General features: G+C 33.9%; 2 protein-coding genes across 3 annotated transcripts; one reads left to right on the forward strand and one right to left on the reverse strand.

Moving 5' to 3' along the window:
• Positions 1-581: 581 nt before the first annotated feature.
• On the forward strand, positions 582-6,689 carry LOC102594336 (long chain acyl-CoA synthetase 1). 2 transcript variants are annotated; one of them, XM_015309492.1, is made up of 20 exons: positions 582-647; positions 1,039-1,293; positions 2,101-2,164; positions 2,278-2,367; positions 2,448-2,504; positions 2,611-2,659; positions 2,848-2,924; positions 3,042-3,081; positions 3,152-3,246; positions 3,419-3,586; positions 3,790-3,900; positions 4,106-4,193; positions 4,286-4,352; positions 4,435-4,510; positions 4,794-4,911; positions 5,382-5,627; positions 5,716-5,855; positions 5,930-6,112; positions 6,203-6,322; positions 6,402-6,689. In XM_015309492.1, exons 2-20 carry the CDS (start codon positions 1,148-1,150, stop codon positions 6,450-6,452), a joined length of 1,986 nt encoding a protein of 661 aa, XP_015164978.1. In that variant the 5' UTR covers positions 582-647; positions 1,039-1,147; the 3' UTR covers positions 6,453-6,689. The 2 variants fall into 2 exon arrangements, with proteins under 2 accessions (XP_015164978.1, XP_006349170.1); XM_006349108.2 differs by lacking the exon at positions 582-647 and having other exon boundaries at positions 846-1,293.
• A 1,263-nt stretch (positions 6,690-7,952) lies between these two features.
• On the reverse strand, positions 7,953-13,797 carry LOC102594667 (probable pre-mRNA-splicing factor ATP-dependent RNA helicase). Its single transcript, XM_006349109.2, has 7 exons — positions 13,413-13,797; positions 11,678-11,880; positions 9,948-11,032; positions 9,410-9,535; positions 9,056-9,294; positions 8,829-8,947; positions 7,953-8,415 (listed from the first exon to the last, which is right to left on the reverse strand). The coding sequence occupies exons 1-7, from the start codon at positions 13,683-13,685 to the stop codon at positions 8,289-8,291; spliced, it is 2,172 nt and encodes a 723-aa protein (XP_006349171.1). The 5' UTR covers positions 13,686-13,797; the 3' UTR covers positions 7,953-8,288.
• Between the last annotated feature and the right edge of the window lie 6,112 nt (positions 13,798-19,909).

Raw genomic sequence — 19,909 nt, forward strand, 5'->3', positions numbered from 1 at the left:
ACGTCATTACACTATATCAAGTTTCTAATTTCCATTAATAGTTTAGCCAAAGCTTGTAGATATGACATGTTTGCTACAAGTTCAATATTTTTATATACAAGAGAGTATATTTTTACATAAAAAAAATTACTAATATTTCAACAAATAGTAACCCATACTTAAAAAAGTTCAATAGGTATAACAGTAAGATTTTAAATATCGTATCCATCATATATATAAATTCTGAATTCGTATATTTATAAATTTTGAATTCGTCTATATTCACATGGATTGATCTTTCTATTGTTAGAAACACAAGCTTAGACTAGGGAAAGTAAAAGAGAGTTGTAGCCTTTTAGGTGCATTTATTATGACCCCCGTGTTATTCATGTGATCTTTAATTCTCATTTCTCACATCCTTCTTGCGGCATTCTTTTAATTAGCTTCCTCCCCTGCAGCCAACCAACCAACCACCCCACAAGATATTTTTATTTTTTTCACTTCTCCGATACGCTCTCTAATAAAGGCGACTCTGTACTCAAGGAATTCGAACTTGAAATCTCTAATTAAAGATGAAAGAGTATTTACTACTTTATCACAATGCTTGTTCGTGACAAAATTTACAAACAAGCAACAAAGAGAAAATACCATTTACTTACGTCCATTAGGTATGATTTCTATGGCTCTTGTAAAATAATATTCCCTCTGTATCAATTTAAGTGTCACTTTTTAAAAACTTTTTTTTTTATATATTCTACTGGACCAAGTATAAGACTACAAGATTTAAAAATATATTTTTTGTTTTTGAAATTTGGTTGACTAAAGACATTTAAATTGAGATATCATCAAAATTCCAACTTCACTTTTTATCCTCCTGTTTAACTAAACCATGTAGCTAACTAAGCTTGTGGTTTAGTCACATAAATTAAGTTATAATCATTTGAGTTTTAATATTGATAAGACTAATTATTCGGTTTCTTGTTCCAAACTTGGTAGTTGAAACATTAATTAGATTCGTTACTCCTCTCATGCAAGGTCTATTTTGTGCCATTTCTTCAGTGAAAGTGGATACACTATAAACCCTGTTTGGACCATCTAAGCTGCTGTTTGTTATAAAGTTTGAGTTGAGTTTTTATTTTTGGATTGTGTAAGAGAAGTATTGGAGAAAATGAGCAAGTTTGGTTTGAAGGTTGAGGAAGGAAAAGAAGGGAAAAATGGAGAGCCATCTATTGGTCCTGTTTATAGAAATCCAATAGCTAAAAATGGTTTTCCATCAGCTGATCCTGATTTGTCTACAGCTTGGCAACTCTTCAGGTAACTTTTCTTGAAGCTTCACTAAGAAACAATGAAAAAGAATGAATTTTTTAACATGATAACTGTTGAATTGTGTCAACATTTCGTCTAAATGAGCCAAGAACGTGAAAATTCTTTTTTTTTCCGAGTTAATGGTTTAAACAACACATGAATCATCATCTTTTCGCGAGTTTTATATTTTAACTATCAGTTGTTTCCTTTTTCTACATGAACTATCATCGTGTTTGTATTAAAATGCATTTCAACTAAGAACTGTTCCTTCTTCCTACATGAACTATGACGATAGGAAGAAGGAACAATTCATGTTTTGAGTGTTTCAATACATAGACGGTACTAGCTCAGGTAGGAAAAGAGAACAATAGATAGTTTGGATATGAAATTCACGAAAAAAGTGATAGCTAACATGTGTTGTTAACCATTATCTCCTTTTTTCCATTTCATAATGGGTGGTGGTGAAACTTGAATTCAAACACCTCTAAACATTAGGCCATTATGGAGTCAGTCATACATGTTTATTTACTTAATTATGTCTTCCGTTAATGAAAACAAAAGAAATGGACAAAAGACAAGTACTTTTATGATTTTCTTGTTTGCTTTCTCCATTATTTCTGTATCAAATGTCAGTAAAGCATAGATCTTTATTCTTTTACTTTTAGTTTAGTTACGCGGATTGAAATAAAAAAAAGAAAGTAAAAGGGAATCAGCTTGCAAGGAAAATCTTGATTAAAAGTTCATATCTTTCTATTTTCATCTATATCCAGCTAGAAAAAGAATGTATGCGTCAAACTTTATCTTTTTGATCAACAGATCAGCTGTTGAAAAATATCCAGGAAACAGAATGCTGGGATGGCGTGATTTTAAGGATGGAAAGGTAAGTACAAAGTTATCTACTTATCTAGTTTTCTGTCATCCTTAGTGTTAGTGGAGTATAATATATTTCTTTAACTTTACTCACCATCTTCCTGTTTGTTTGTTTTTAAATAGTGGGGTTCTTATAATTGGAAAACCTACAAAGAAGCTTATGAAGAGACTTTGCAGACAGGTTCTGCATTACGGGCTCACGGAATTGAACCTGTAAGCAATAGACTAACTTAGCATTTGTATCAGTTTTAGCTTCTTAAGAATGTCAGGTATGATATTCGAATGTGTTATAGGGTGCTCGAATTGGAATTTATGGAGCCAATTGTCCTCAGTGGATAGTAGCAATGGAGGTTAGTCTATGGTTTTGACCGCGTGTGATCATAGTGCGTTTAAATTGTCTAGAATGAGTTATACATTCGTATCATTTGATAAGACGATTTAAATATTTTTTTTCAGGCTTGCAGTGCCCACAGCTTGATATGTGTTCCTCTCTATGATACCCTCGGTAAATAATGGTTCTGTAGTCTGCCACTTATATTATGTTGTTTAAATGCAAGCAGCAATAATGCTGGTCTTGTTTTCATAATTTAAGGTTATTACAATTCACTGAATAAAAACAACTAAATTACTGTTCATGTTAAATACCTGGGAATTTTGTTTGTTTCTAACTTCCATTTCTCTCTGTTGATGTAGGATCCGGCGCTGTAGATTTTATTATTGAACATGCTGAGATCGATATCGTTTTTGTTCAAGATAAGAAAGTGAAAGAAGTGAGAATCATCTAAAGCCACCTTAACTGTTTCTTGTGTTTCATTGCTATTGACCTTTACTTGATTTGGATATCTGAGTTATATGATGATCATCTTTGGTCGATGTTTACTTTGCAGCTTCTAAATGAAGAGTGCACACACGCTAAACGCCTGAAATGTAAGTCTGCCTCTCTATTGGTTGCAGCTACCAGATTGACAATGTTTATTGAGTTTGTTTGTTGTTGCAGTGATCGTGTGTTTCACTTCGCTACAGCAGGAAGAGAAGGATAAGGCAGTTTCTATGGATATCAAGCCATACTCTTGGAATGAATTTCTCAACATGGTAATTTACTTAAAGTTTCTTTAGTTCGTTCGTTTACTATGTATCTTCTTTATTTAATTAGTGTTGCCATTGCAATGCTCCAGTAGCATTATTGCACCGATGGCCTAAGGTGATCTTTTGCTTTTAGGGGCTGTTTATTTTGAAGAATATATAACAGATTTTGTTTTTCCAGGGTAAAGAGAATCCATCAGAGCCTTCTCCGCCGCAGCCATTAGACATATGTACAATCATGTATACTAGTGGAACTAGCGGAGAACCTAAAGGTGTAATATTGACTCATGAAAATATGACAGCATCTGTAACAGGAGTTGATCATTTTATGGAAGAATTTGAAGACAAGGTAAGTGGAAATCCTTTTCCTAGAATTCAGGTCATCTCATCGTTAGTATATAAACCAGTAACAAATTGAGTTTCATCGCTCTCTTATAGATGTTTTGGCAACCTTTTTGGCCTTATGATTCTTGTATATTTTCATTTCAACAAATCCTCACATCAGAAGCGCCAAATTTGTATTGTTTCGACTAATGTTTTATCTCTTGATAGATGACAGTGGATGATGTGTACATATCTTTCCTACCACTTGCTCATATACTTGATCGGATGATTGAAGAATTCTTCTTTCATAGGGGTGCTTCTGTTGGCTACTTCCATGGGGTAAGGTGTCGGAACTAAACGTGTCAAACAAATTTTATGCTCTTGCACTGCATTCACTTGTCACAGAACAATTCCTGTCCAATTTCAAGACACTGAATGTCGGAATGTAGCATAGAGCTTTCAATTCTGTGTTCGGGTATTAATTTAGTTTTTTAACTTAATGATTACTAAGACTTTGATGCTTCTTGTTGTTTTTGTGTTCAAGAATATCAATGAGATACAAGAAGACATGATGGAGTTGAAGCCAACCTTTTTGGCTGGAGTACCTCGAGTTTATGAAAAAGTGCATGAAGGTATGAGAATATTAGTTTTTTGTTGAGTTATATAGATGCTACTCATAAATAATTTGAATTATGGTAATCAAGTCTCAAATTATGCTTATCAGGTGTACTGAAAGCACTTGAAGAACTCAATCCCTTCAGGAGGCACATGTTCCATGTGCTATATAACCTGTAATATTCTGTTTGTTTGTTGTATTCAACATTTCTTTTTCTACAATCCGGAATCTTTTTCTGATTTTATCTCAAACATCAGCAAGCTTAAATGGATGAATCTTGGGTACAAACAGAAGTATGCTTCACGGCTGGCTGATCTACTAGCTTTTAGAAAGGTTGTATCTTTTACTAATTATGTTCTTACTTTCTTGTAACTTTTCCTGAGACAATTTATGCTTATTGTTCCCTGAAGAAACTTCTCTAAGTGCAGTAGCATATTACTAATATGTTCCAGGGGGATACTTTAATATATAGGAACTTCAACTACCCGAAAAAAGAAATATTTTCCTTTTTTCTTTTCTGCATTGATCATTCAACTTTCAGGAAGTATATTCAGTTATGGACAAGGAAAAGATAGCTTATATGTCTCCTGACTCATTTATTCGTCTTGTTGTTTAGGTTAAGAATAGGCTAGGTGGCAGGATTCGCCTCATAGTCTCTGGTGGTGCTCCTTTAAGCAGTGAGGTGGAAGAGTTCTTACGGGTTACCTCCTGTGGATTTGTCCTACAAGGTTACGGTAAGCAGAAGAAAACTTTGATTTGTTAATATAACTTGATAGTGAATACACCAATAGTCTAGCTATTACTGTCTAGTTGTTTAATGAGCAATGTGATGCAGAGGAATAAGCTCTAGATCTTACCTCAGTTCTATGTACCAGCATCCATGCTCAAATAAACACGTCGTAGCATAGTAGCAAAACATGCTTATGTCTAAAATTTATGTTTCCACTCCGAAACTGAAACTTCTTAAAGTAGAACTTTTCATTTTATCTTTTTTAATTATTCAGATTATAGCTATAGTGAATATTATTAAGTTTGCTGTTCATGGCTAACATTATAACCTATTCCTTCTGATAAGTTTGACTACTTTTAGTTCTCTACCAATTGACACGCTATATGTGGATTTGCTTCGTTAACTTATGGGAGTTTCCATTTCCATTTTGATTTTACACTCTCTTTTCATAATCCAAAGTATTTTCTGTTATAGGTTTGACAGAGACTTGTGGTTTGGCCACCATTGGGCATCCAGATGAAATGTGCATGCTTGGAACTGTTGGTCCACCATTTGTCTTCACAGAAGTTCGTCTCGAGGAAGTTCCTGAAATGGGATATGATCCCCTAGCAGACCCTCCCCGGGGAGAGATATGCGTGAGAGGGAGGACCACTTTTGCTGGATACTACAAAAATCCAGAGTTGACAAAAGAGGCTATCAAAGATGGATGGTTTCATACAGGTTGAGTTTATATTTAGTCTATGCTAAGAATGTTGTTTCACTATATATGGAATACGTCTTCACATTATTTACCTTTGAGCATATCCAGGTGACATCGGAGAAATGATGCCTAATGGAGTTGTAAAAGTCATTGATCGAAAGAAAAATGTTATAAAGCTATCACAAGGAGAATATGTTGCATTGGAATATCTGGAAAAGGTTTATGGTATTGCGCCCATCGTTGAAGATGTAAGCTGATTCATAGGAAATATTATATGTTTTCGAGTGAAATGCATGTCTGTCTAATTTGTGTTTACTTACAGATATGGGTATATGGGGACAGCTTCAAGTCCATGCTGGTAGCAGTCGTGGCGCCACATGAAGGGAACACGAAAAAATGGGCTGATAAAAATGGACACAAGGGTTCAATTACTGAACTTTGTTCCCTCCAAGACCTAAACCAATATGTTCTCCTTGAGCTGAAATCTGCTGCAGAAAGGAACAAGGTCAGAAAAATACAAATTTTTTCTATGTTTTTTAGGTACTTGTGTGGAGTAATATTGGAATAATGATGTGATTTATTCAACGAAAACCAGCTAAGAGGTTTCGAGAACATCAAAGGAGTGATTCTGGAACCTCAACCTTTTGAGTTTGACAAGGAGTTGGTAACAGCAACAATGAAAAAGAGAAGGGAGAGATTGCTTAAGCGTTACAAGGTAATCGATGAGCTCCCAGCTCACTCTTTTTAATGAGTTGGACCATAACCAAATTTGATATTCATTGTTGTTTTTGCAGGTGGAGATTGATGACCTTTACAAAAGGCTTAATGCAGCAGCTAAACGCTAATACGTTTTTGAATACTGAAGCAATGCAACTCTTGATCAATCAACTGAGTGATGATCATCTATGGAGCTATGTGTTATAACGTTTGAACTATACAAATATTGTTTTAATGTCTGATATGACAGTGATTTGTACGAATAATCATCAGTATTGTTGTCTTACATTTCTAAATTAAGCACCCTTCCAGAGAGATTAGTAGTATTGGTTTTATGAATGGGCTAATAATTTTTAAGCACTAAATATTATGTAGCCTTAAACGGTATAAAGATTATACTATTAAGTATCAAGTATTGTTCACAATGTGATCCACAACTACTACTAGGACCAATACTCTATAACTAATACAGTTTTGATTTTCTGTATGTCCACAAACAATGTTTTGGAAAATTCTTGTACGATCAAGGTAATGTTGAGGCGTGTATAACGTTGTTCTTAAGGATATTCTACGAGTAAAGGTGTACTCCTCTGGAATTCAACATGTTCTTTGCAGAAATAACAAAGCTTAAATAAAATTAAAGCCAACACTAAAAAAGAATGACGAGAAGAAATTGTCTTTTGGTTTGTTTCTCTCTTTGAAGTGAAAAGTACTGTGGGAATTTATAGGCCAAAGGAATGAGCTTCTATGTTGTGATCATCTGAAAATTGCAACGTTATTCAAAGTAATAGAGGCCATAATGAAATTTGGGGTGAGCAAAACCATACTGATCCAAACACAATGTGTGTATATATACTCCCTCCCTATCATATTAGACGGATTACTAAATATAGTTGTCCATCTTACTAAATCAAGAAAGCATTAATTAAACTTTTTTTATATTATCCTTGCAATTAGTTCTTTTTGAAAGTGTTCACATTTGTAAAATTCCCAAAAAGCTTTCAAATAGATGAATTAGTAAAATTATCTTCTTATTGAACTAAAACACAACTTAGGAATGATGAAATCAATTTAAATTTTGTGTCGATAAGGTGTTGTAGAATAAAACTCGATAGCAGACTATAGTATAAGTTACTTTCTTTCCCTTCTTTCAAAGTGTACAATGTCCCTCTATTCAAAGTGTTGCATAGTAGCACACAAAAAATAACCATAAACATGACATTTAACCAAGGAAGTCATGGAGGTGTAAATGTTAATCAACAAAATAATTGTGGAAATACCACCTAAGAATTATGAGACCTCCACAATAGTAATCTAAATTACAACAGAATCCAGTTTTACTTTTGTTAGTGCAGTTTTCCCCTCTACTTTTATTTAATAAAACAAAAATTACAAATCTTTTCAAACTATCCCTAAATAGATGAATACAAAATCTGTTCTTAAATACAGAACCACTTTATGATTTTACTCTGCACCCATAAAATGTTACCAACGTAAATGGTTAGCCTATCAAATATGTAATACTCTGTGAACAAGTAACATGTAAATAACAAAGCAGAAAAAAGAAAACATGCAGGGTTGGGTTGAAATTTAACAAAATTGTTTTAAAGTAGAACCAACTGTACATGAAATTCTTAAAGATGTTACGCAGCCGCATCCCGTATTACTGATTAATCTTAACTAAGTTTCTGCAGCGGAAAGGCTGCATACATTTTCTTCAACAGATGAAAGAACTTAAAAAGTTATTTCGATAATTCAGAACATTGAACGCGAGGAACATAAAAAAATAGATTACTCCAGCAACAAGAAACAGGGTATTAAATAGTTCAGATGGGATCCATAGAAACTATTACAGTACATAATAGATGGTACATCAATCTTTAACCTATCTGACGACAAATTCTGACCGCAGAGTTCCCATGGAGTGTTTGTGATTAGAGGAACTGAAATTATGAAGAATTGAATCATTTTTTGCTCTTGCTTTCATCTTTTTCTCGCTCCCGCTTCTTGTATAACCGCTCAAGCACTCGTTTTGCCTCGCATTGTGGAAAGTTTGCAAGGTCATAGTAGTGTGGTGCAATATCAACCAACCTGAGAAAAATTACAAAAAGGAGAAAGAAGAGAATAGCAAGGCAAAATTAGTCATTTGTACGCTATGATCAAATTTAGTTCAAACAAAAATACATTTGAACAGAAGGTCTATTGGAAAGAAGTTCCATCCTGGTTTCAGCCAATTAACAGTGCTCCTCACTGATTATATCAGGACTATTTAGAAAACAGTTGTCCAATGAACGGAACTTCTGCAGGAGTCTTGAAAGTTGGGACTCAAAAAATGGATTAGGGTATAAATGCTGATTCTGCTTGGTAGTACGCAGCACACAATTTGGAGGGAAAAAAAGTGCCCTTCTCCTTTACAGTGAGAAGAGAGATCCTCTCAGTCATACTAAAGAAAAAAGAGTGATAATTAACAAGGCATATCGAAAGATAAAAATAACGAAATTTACCATTCACCACGGATATCAGTTACAGTGCGGATGAAATTTCTGCTTGTTAAGACATATTCATTATATATAACCCATTCTGGCTTGTGATCCAGGCAATTTGAAGGATGCAAGTGCACCACCTAAAACAACAAAGGAAGAAAAAATAAAATAGTGAGAAATAAATGACATTGTTGGGCCAAAAAAGCTCTTAGTATGAGTTCACTTCCCCAATTAGTAGGGATGCTTACTTGATTGTCTTTAACGGTTAGATAATGCCCAGTACGCTCTAGGTGTGCAACCTGCATGAAATATCCAGCTAACATAGCCTTTCTTATGTTCACATAGTACTCGCGACTGTTGAAGTCTGTGCTGCATAACTTGAGGTTGAACCTGGCCATTATGCGAGAAAGTTGTTGCCTCACATTGTCAGCTGATTTGAGTGCCCTCTGATTGATGAAGTTCTCATAACACCATTGAGGATCCTCCTCTGAGATAATATTACCATAAAAAGACATTATCAGGGTTAGAAGAGTATTCTAAATCTGAACTTGTTTATTAAGCAGATACTATATACATTATAGGAACTGAACACAGATACTTACGGTTTTGTTTGTAGGCATGATACACATTCAGCAACGTCAAATGATCCCCATCTATGTGACCGAACCGATTCTTTGCTTCATCCGCAGCTTTTTGAGCCTCCCTAGGCCGGACAAAGCAATTGGGTACTAGAGAAAAAATTGGTTATCACAGCGGAGGCCCACTGTAGGTCAGCAGATGCATACAGGCGAGACGACACCATTTGCTTCATGAGAGAATACTGAGAAACTGAAACTATCTCCATCAGCACTTACTTAGAAATCTATGGCACATGCCAACCGGGGGCATGGAACCCAGACAAGACAGTTGCTGATGACATCCTAAGAAGACACGTGCAACTAACCCCACACACATGCACTTGCATGCACATGTTGTGCAGCTTAGCACGTGATATCATATGCATAGACAAATGTCTATGCACATGAACAAAAAGGCATGGTGAAGCGGACTAGCATTCCCAAGCCTGACAAACTCTCGACATAGAACAAAGACAAGACACGACGACCAACAAAATGGAAGTAAATTAGCAGGAAACTGTACCTGATAGCATGGCAGATATTGAGAGGATCTCGTTGGAGCAGTTGAATTCTGGGCTGACAACAAGCATTTTCCCCATCTGAGGGTCGAGAGGAAATTCACTCATTATCTCACCCAACCGGGTCATGTTTCCATCATCATCCAATGCTCCCAAGTAATTTAAAACCTCTAGTGCTCTCATCAACGTCTCGGGGGCAGGAGGATCCATAAAATCAAAATGAACCAGGTCATCAATACCTAGCTTCTTCAGAGTTAGAACTGTATTAGCCAAATTTGACCGTAGTATTTCTGGATATGTCTGGGGTTGAAGGTCATTATGGAAGCTTTTCTCTGTGTAAAGTCTAAAGCATTTTCCTGGCTGTGTTCTTCCAGCACGTCCTGATCTCTGGTGTGCACTGGCCTTTGAAATAGGAGACACCAACAAAGATTCCACACGCACCCTTGGATTATAAACCTTTTGCTTAGCAAATCCTGGATCTATGACATAAACAATGCCATCTATTGTCAAAGATGTTTCTGCAATGTTGGTTGACACAACGATCTTCCTGCCAGGAGGACCACCCTCCACAACTGGTGGTGGGGCTGGTTCAAATATCTTTTGCTGCATAGCGGGGGGAAGTGTAGAATAAAGAGGCACCGGTTTAACAGGGCCTACTTGATCACCCATATTACCAATTTCCTTTGTGATTTTGCGACATGCATCTTCAATCTCCTCTTCTCCGGTGAGGAAAACAAGAATGTCACCAGGAGGTTCACATGTGTGTATCTGCACAACAGTCCGAATGGCAGCCTCAAGATAGTCTCTCTCAGGATCCTGAGTGTAGAAAATTTCCACCGGATGGAGCCTTCCAGGAACTTTCATGAGAGGTGCACCAAAGAAGTAACCCTGAAACTTCTCTGCTTCAAGTGTGGCACTCATAACAACTAGCTTTAGGTCTGGTCTATTTTTCAACACCTCCTTCAAAAGCCCAAACAGGACATCTGTTGCCAAAGTTCTTTCATGAGCTTCATCAAGAATAATTACTTTGTAGCGTTCCAATAGAGGATCTGCCATTGCTTCTCTTAAAAGCATACCATCTGTTAAGTATCTGCCATGCACAGAGACGGACCAAATACTAATTCATAAGCAACTAGAGCAGTAGAGAAATTTTCTTGCAAGGCAAGCAAAATATGCAAAAGAAGAAACATTTCCAAGCTACATTATTAGAGAATCTAAGTGGGCGTTTGGACATAAAAAAGTAAAATTTGGAGAGAGAGAATGAAAGTAGTGTCATGAAAAAAGTTGGAAAAAGGTACTCCCTCCATTTGTCATGGAATTAAAGAAAGTAAAGATTTTTGCATCTTGTGGTCTTAAATTAAAGATAGGTAGAATGTACCATACTAACCCTTCTATTGTGGTCTTAAACATGCCACGTGGAAAGTTAGAATCAAGTTGCAAAAATAAAAAGAAGCATTCTTTTTTAAATGGATTAAAAAGGAAAGGAAGACAAACAAATTGAAATAGAGGAAGTATTTGGAAATTGGGGTTATGCTTGGACATGAATACAACTTTGAAAAATGTTGGATCTTTGTGAGTGATTGGAGTTATTCAAATTTGGGAGTTCAACTTCTGGGAAATTGTAACAATTATATGTCCAAACATGATGATTCCGGAATACAATACCAGAAAAATGTGAAAATTATCCAAGGCCAACCAGTCCTAAAAATATTATATCATGTAAGAATCTACTTACTTTAAAACAGTTCTAGCACTAGTGCAGTCCTCAAAACGAATGCTATATCCAACTTCTTCCCCAATTACAACATCCATCTCTTCAGCAACACGACGAGAGACAGACATCGCAGCCACCCTCCGAGGTTGAGTGCAACCTATCATATATTTCCTGCGCTTATCAGCTGTCTCTACTTCAACAGCATCCAAAACAAACTGTGGAATCTGTATAACACAAGCAAACCCCTTAAGCAGTAGCTCAATAAAAACCTCCTCTCCAGTCAAAGAGAGAGAGTATCATGAGTGATAAAGTATCAGGGAGCATAAACATGAACAAGTAATTGATGAAGCGGAGCAGAATATAGAAGCATCTTGCTTCAATTGATGAAACTAAGAGACTAATTTTGAACAAACACACAGTTTAATATGCATCTTGCTTCAAGGGGAAAAAAAGGAAAAAGAAAAGAATTTCAAAAAAGAGCAATTTAAATTCCAGTAATCATTAATTAAAAGAAATATCAAAAAGATGATTTTTGTTTTTCAACAGTTCGGGGAATGGAAGCTTGAATTTAGAAGTTGGAAGATATGGATTTCTGATTTAAATAAGAAAACCCTACTAATACTCGTAGAAAATATTATTCTACTACTCTAACAAAAGAACCCCAAATAGTATCCAACTTCTTTTCTTCTTTTATGTCAAAGTGAACCTCGTTATTTGAGGAACTAGGGATGGAAAGGAATAGCCAGGTTGATGTCTAAGTAAAAGAAGTTTCAAGTATGATAAATCCTATAAAGGTTCAATTCACTATACAAATAGATAATGGCAGAACCAACAATCCAACTTTTTATCTGTTAGCAGATCCAACTATCTTAGGGACGCAGAATCAAAAATTCTTTTATTTTAATAACATAGTTGGATCAAGTCTTGTTTCCACTCTATTTTCATTCCGAGGATGTATCAATCCGTAGCTCAAACCAAATCATACCAAAGTTATGGTAATTCTCAAAATGAGTTTGTAACTAATTGTGTAGGGGGTTTGGTTTAATAATAGGAATTTTAGGTTTTTATTGGATAAAGGGAGTTTTGAATTTAAGGATTTATTTGAAATATTCAATATCTTGATTTATAATAACGAGATCAATTTTTTTGTTACTTTATTTTGGAAGTTCGTTATTACTGGTAGTTCTAACAAAGGACCGGACTGAATATGTATACAATACTTGAATTCTAAATATAGAATTTACATAGTTGGTCCTCATTGAGACCTAATACCAACTTTTGCACAAACCTATAGCATAGTAAGCTTCTTCTTGCATCAGGAAAGTCTAGCAATCACTCAATAAATCAACCAACCACACAATCCTGAGCTAGTTCTGGATCGACTATGTGAATTTTTATATATATTACTAGTACTAGTACTCATCTCAATCCTATAAGAAAATTATGAGGAGCCAACCAGCCAGGGAACAAAATACTCATTAACATCACTATAATAGATTATACAAATAGTATCAAACTACCAGTAACATATTACTAGAAAATGAATGTCACATCTAATATTAGTTGACGCAGCCATACTCTCATTCCTGGTAAAAAGTTTGTGTTTTAAATCAAATTAATTGTTCTTAGAAACTAGAGACATCTGAAACACCCAACAATAACTAAGCCTCAATTCCAATTAGTTGCCAATAAAATTGCAAAGAGTTACTAGTAAATAAAAAATAAGGTTAAGACTCGAGACACTAGAATTTCTGACCTGAGTGGTTTTACCACTACCAGTTTCACCGACCAAGATAAGAGTTTGATTAGATTTCAAAGCCTGTAAGAACTCCTCCTTTTGATGCCAAACCGGAAGAGTCTTCCTCTTCTCCAAAATATCATAAAATCTCTGTGAGTAAGGCTTTCCATTCCACTTGTTGATCGAAGCCGTCATGCTGTTTCCACCATTTAAGCCTCCATTGAGCTTCTTCGCGGCCGAGTCATCCACCACATCAAACAAGCTCACCTTCCTCTTCCGCTCGGTCCCCATCAAGTATAATCGGAGAACAGGCGAGTCTGAATTTAGGTTTCCGGTGGAAAACCTAAACCTAGGGAGACAATGAAAAGAGAAAATTAGGGTTTGAGTTTGTGGATTGCATATATAGGAAGAACTTTCTCGGTTCTGTTTCTGAACTTAAACCGAATTATTTCGGACTTATGAAATGGTTTCGCGGGCTAAGGCCCATTAATTGTATACTACTCTGAATTGGGCCAAGCCCACTAGTAAAACCCAAATAGTGATTGTAAATTTTTGGAAAAATCACATGGTGTGGTCACAACAAATTTTAACAGCCCAACTAATGACATGGTGTGGTCAAACCTACAAATGTAGAATTATTAAATGACTTGGTTCATGAAGTTATTGAGAAAGTGTATTTTATCGTGAGTCAACTCAAAATAGGTCAAATTCAATAGAAGTGTTATGAGATGAAAATTATTGTGGACGATTGATTATTTTTGAAAATTTCACCTATGAAAAGTGTGGTGCATTTTGGTAGGGAGAGCTAAGCTAGGTCCTCGATTCATTGGTCACTGTGAAATTGTGAAGAGATTTGATATGGTGGCTTATGAGTTGAAACTACCATTGGAGATGTCCATGGTGCATTGTGTCTTACATGTGTTTGTGTTAAGGTTGTACAAACCTAACCTTTCTCATATCACGTCTCACGAAGAACTAAATAAATGAGGGGTTGTCTTATGAAGAGGACTTGTGCGAATCTTAGACCATCAAGCTAGAATGTTAAGAACTAAGAATATAAGCTTTGTAAAAGTCTTGTGACGTTTTCGTAACACCAATAAAGTAACTTGAAAAGTGGATGAGGATTTATTTTCTATTTTAGGTATGTGTTAAACCTCTTAATTATTAAATTTTTGCAAATGTTGGCTGAAGGTATTGAAGTCCTTAATCTTGTGTTGGGATTTTTGTGAGAATCTTTGTGAGGATCATATTATTGATTGTTGTGTTGTTAGTTGAGTTTGTCCATTTTAGGCAATGATCCATTTTTAATGATGAATATTTCTAAAGTGGAGATAATATAACACATTATATTTTTGGGTTAGGTTGAAACTCATTAAAGTGATTATGGTTATCCCCAAATTGTGCAATGAATGTGTTACGCATTAACCATAACTGACTCTTGATATAATGTAAAGGTTGCCCTAAGTCCAAGTCAAGCTAGTTAAAAGGTGTAAGTAAACCAAAGGTTTCGATTGAGTTTGCACACGGACTTCATTCAAGCACATATAATGATTGATTAACTGATAATGAATTTGACACGTACAATTCTCATAATTGTTACATCAAATTTACAAGGTTTATGCTAGAATCATTATCTAATCCTTATATTTCAACAATTCAACTTGGTGTTTTCTTTACTCATCACATGATGAAATTTAATATTTGATAGTAGATGATTTGAAATTTACCAAATGTTTAACGATTGAATTTATTGATTTAAAACTGGCGTTTAAAAAGGAGATTCTTATGTAATTGTACGGGCAACAAAAATAAAGTTACCATGAATCATCATATGTATATATATATATATATAATGTATCAATATTATACAAATAATATATATCATGTATAAATGTGATATAGTTATGTATTAGAGATGTATATACACTCATATACGATGATGTTCATACAAATATTTATATATCTCCTTTAAATAGCCTCAAATTATAAATATGAGCTTCTCTTAATGCTTCACGTCTTTTGCTATATTATTCACTCAAAATGATTCACATTTGCGGCACATTGAATCTTAAAATCGAGCATCTCCTCTGAATGTTTTGAGTTTTTTTGTTATACTTCACTCAAAATGATTCACGTTTGCAGCACGTCTAATTTTAAAATTGAGTTTCAAAGAAACTTTAATTGCTAAACATGGAGTCTTTCAATCATGATTAACTCAGATCTCCTCTAAACATACCAAATTTTTGGATACGAGCCCCTCTCAATATTGCAAGTCTTTTTTATATACTTCACTCAAAACAATTTACATTTATGACAGGTCGAATTTTATAATCAAATTTCAAAGAAACAATCGTTGAACATGAAGTCTTTCAATCATGGCCAACTCATACCTCCTCTAAATTTGTCAAAAATTTAGACAAGAGAACCTCTCGATGGAAATATTTCACTCGAAACAATTTACGTTTTCGACATGTTAAAATTTAAATCCGAACTTTGAAGAAGCTTTAACATGGAACATGGAAAAAGAACGAGGAAGGAAGAATAGGGAAATAAGAAGGAAAACAAAGGAAGAAGAAGAAGGAAGAAGCATTAGAATTGGATTATTTTGGATGATAAATTTTGATCTAATTAATAGACATTTTGTCTAATTTTCCGTATTAAAAGAAGTTCTGGGCTCTACTCCAACTATCCACACATAATAGTGAAGCCCAAATATTTGATTCATAGTGCTTAATGTATGGGTAATAACATAGGACTACTTTATTTGTTTGCCATATCTTCGCTAGGTGTTTATGGAATTATTATAGCAGGTTGGTCTAGTAATTAGGGGGCAGCAGTTCGGTTGCCTATGATACTAGGACCAATAGGTTCAAAATGGGTTTGTGCTGCAGGTGTTGAACGATCTACTCTACACAGGTATGGGCTTACAGGGCTAGGGCCTTCCATGGGCAATCTACTCAAGAGTTTAGGCCCCTAATTAGGTCTATGTCTGGGCTGCTGCTGTACTCAAAGGCGAGGGGCTCCAAAAGTGGATGCGATCGGCCTGAAAAATAAAATAAAGGACATGAATTGTGTGTTTTTATTTGTTCAATTTTATATAAATTTAAGTATCTACTTGTGTACATTCAAAATTAAAAAATATATATATATGAAATGAGATGAAGCAGTGAGTTTAAATGATTTTTGCAATATTTTGAAAAGGAATACATGAATGACTCAGAAAAGGTAGGAAATAGTCATGATCTTAAATCCTTGACGTATTCTTCTTAGAAAAATTCCTTGGGTAAAACTTGAATTTTTAAAAATTTATTTTGGGTATTATTTTATTCAATTAGAGATATATAATTAATATGAGGATAAGAATGGATTGATACACTCTATATTGTATGATATATTTTGTCGGGTAATTATTAAAATTTAAAAACGAAGCAATATTGGTCAACTAGTACAGTATGTGATCTTTTTCTAGAAGGTCTTTCCTTGCTGATAGAAGTTTCAATACTTTAATAGGGTACTAAAATAATATAAACTCCCAATAAATTAAGAAGACGATTATATGATAAGGTTCACGGGCAGAATTGTATATATTAACGCTATAACAATTCCAACCTTGTTAATCGCCTTGATTTTAGGCCTTTGTTCCCTCATGCCACACATATAGAATGGGGCAGAGCGAATGCGAAACGGTCGATTTTAAGTTATGCTTTAAGGCTATATGGTGCGGTGCAGTATGGGTGGGGGATTTGTCATTTTTAAAAAATAAAAAAATCGATGGACAAACAGATTTATGTAGGTTTAAACTAAATGTCAAAGAAAAAAAAATAGAACTAGCAAACAAATTGAAAGAGATGCATTTGGTATCCTCTAATTTTTTCGAGAAATTAAGAATTAAGAAGCCAGAGAAGGAGATTATAATAAAAGTTAATTTTAAATTAACTATTAATTCTTAGCATTTTTTTTAAAAAGAAACGGAAAAGGGTCATATTTTCTCCTGTACTCTTAGAAAAAGGCTATATTTATCCCTCGTCATACTTTTTTGATATATTTGCCCTTGACATCCAACTTTGGGGTCATATTTGCCCTTCAACAGTTAAGTCTCATTTTTCTATTTTTTATTATCCTACATGACGTCTACGTGGATATATTTTTATCACAATTAAAAATTACTCTCAATTTAATTATCATACCGACCCAATATTATAATCATTAACCACTCATGAAATCAATTTAAACCAACTGCTAATACCATATTTCCCTCGCCAGTCGTCACTTTCTTGTAGACAAACACAGGCATCAACACAGAGAGAGCTAGGGTTGCATCTCATTATAGATGTACTTTTACATCACCAAGGTTATCTAGATGAAATGCATCATATGATATGTATTGTTGACATTAGTTTTTCTTCAATGGATTTTAACTTTTTGAAAGAAATTAAAGAAATAAACACTCTTGTCATTTGATAATCATTGTTTTCTGTCCTAATGCTCTAACTGATTTTCTGAAGAAAAAAAAATCAAAGTTATATACACGAGACAAACTACCACAAACAATTTCATTGCTGCATAAAAACATTCTGCAAATTTATTGAATCAAAGATTTTAATTTGTGATTCAAATGGAATCACCAATTAAAAATTTTCATTCAAACGGAATCACCCCAGCTCCCTCTGTGTTGATGCCTATGTTTGTCTACAGGAAAGTGACGACTGGCGAGGGAAATAGGTATTAGCAGTTGGTTTAAATTGATTACATGAGTGGTTAATGATTATAATATTGGATCGGTAGAATAATTAAAATGAGAGTAACTTTTAATTGATAAAAATATATCCACGTAGGCGCCACATAGAATAATAAGAATAGAAAAATAGACTTAACTGTTCAAGGGCAAATATGATCCCAAAGTTGGATGGTAAGGGCAAATATATCAAAAAAGTATGACGAGGGATAAATATAGCCTTTTTCTAAGAGTACAGGGGCAAATATGACCCTTTTCCGAAAAAGAAATGTCATGACTTAATATCATATATTTATATATATGATTATAAATAATCTGGAAATTTTAAATTTAGATTATTTTATAATACAAACTGATGAATCAGAGCAAAAAATAAAACATATAACTTAAACGAGAAATAAAAATATATTTTATATTACTGTAATATTTAGCGTCTTAAAAAAATAGAGTACTTTACTGGGCATTTGCATAATGAATAAATAAAGTGAATATGGGAAGCAGCTATATATCATCGACCTTATATGCTCGAATAAAACATGATAAGGTTGTCCCTTATTTTTTGAAAAAAATAAAATAAAAATTTGCATTTGTTTTCCTTCTGACCTACGATATTTGCTATTTGTAAAGCTCGATTAATTTAGAATTTGTATTAAATTTTTTAAAAGGTTACACTCTTTCTTAATAATAACCAATCACTTTTTTTTAAGGGTTAAAGTCCTTCTTATCGATAATATTAAAAAATGACTCGGACTTTAATCTAAAATTGCTAGTTAAAAATATAACGTGCATAGCATACATGTAAGATAAGTGTCATGCTACTATACATTTGAATATTTTTAGGAGATTAACGGCCAATTATTTGTACTATTATCCATTTTGGCTCCCAAACGTATAGTTGAAGCAACTTTGGTCAAACATTACTCTATAAAAAATTGGCTACTATAATAGCACTCCCACTCCATGTTTCTGTCTACTTTATTTATTTTTCACTACTAATATTAACAAAAATATAGAGTAAATTCTATCTCATTTTATGTAACATTAGTTTGTACTGAAAATAATATCATCTTATTATATTAAGAATAATTTCAATTTCAATTATTTTTTATTATCATTCAAAATAATTTATAACTATACAAATATTTAAGAATTGTTTTATAGATAATTAAAAATCTTAAACATAATATTAAGTAAAATAATATCACATAAAATGAGACGGAAAAATGTTATAGCCTTCGAGGAAATAGATGGTAACGTGCATTACAAGCAACCCCACCCCGGCAAGTTGATATTTATAAAAACGCGTGAAATCAGTCCACGTGGAATATTTTTGAATTCTTGCATAAATTTTGGCTACACGTGTAAGGTCCTAAACATGTAGGGCCCAGTGGGCCCACATTGATTTGTGGGCTGTCATAGATGACGAGGATCCCTGTATCGTGCCCCAATTCGTTTCACCCAATTTTAATAGGAGTACTTACTATACTACTATATTATATATGAGGATTAAATTGAGAAAAATCTTAAAATGTGTTACATCTAATAAAATTTATGGTCCCATTTGATCAGTATTCGTCAATTATGAGTTGTGAATTAATTTGACGGTAGACAAATTTTAGGCAAATTTATAAGATTTTATTGTCAGAAATATATACTAAAATGGAGGATAAATTAAAAAGTTATTTCTTCTATTTTATATTAATTCAGTAGGTGAAGTAATATAGTAGGTGAAGTAATATACATTTATTAAGAAAAATATTTAAGGACATAATTTAAATTC

The sequence above is a fragment of the Solanum tuberosum genome, unplaced genomic scaffold (genome assembly GCF_000226075.1).
Source record: "Solanum tuberosum cultivar DM 1-3 516 R44 unplaced genomic scaffold, SolTub_3.0 scf00104, whole genome shotgun sequence".
NCBI classification, from domain to species: Eukaryota; Viridiplantae; Streptophyta; class Magnoliopsida; order Solanales; family Solanaceae; genus Solanum; species Solanum tuberosum.

What these genes read in the sequence shown, in the direction of transcription:
- LOC102594336 (XM_015309492.1), top strand. Translation starts at nt 1,148, where the DNA reads ATGAGCAAGTTTGGTTTGAAGGTTGAGGAAGGAAAAGAAGGGAAAAAT. An exon ending in GGAATGAATTTCTCAACATG is followed by an intron (nt 3,247 to 3,418) that starts GTAATTTACTTA and finishes TTGTTTTTCCAG; the next exon opens with GGTAAAGAGAATCCATCAGA. An exon ending in GATTGCTTAAGCGTTACAAG is followed by an intron (nt 6,323 to 6,401) that starts GTAATCGATGAG and finishes TTGTTTTTGCAG; the next exon opens with GTGGAGATTGATGACCTTTA.
- LOC102594667 (XM_006349109.2), bottom strand. Translation starts at nt 13,685, where the DNA reads ATGGGGACCGAGCGGAAGAGGAAGGTGAGCTTGTTTGATGTGGTGGAT. An exon ending in GTAGTGGTAAAACCACTCAG is followed by an intron (nt 11,881 to 13,412) that starts GTCAGAAATTCT and finishes TGTGTTATACAG; the next exon opens with ATTCCACAGTTTGTTTTGGA. An exon ending in TAACCGTTAAAGACAATCAA is followed by an intron (nt 8,948 to 9,055) that starts GTAAGCATCCCT and finishes TTGTTGTTTTAG; the next exon opens with GTGGTGCACTTGCATCCTTC.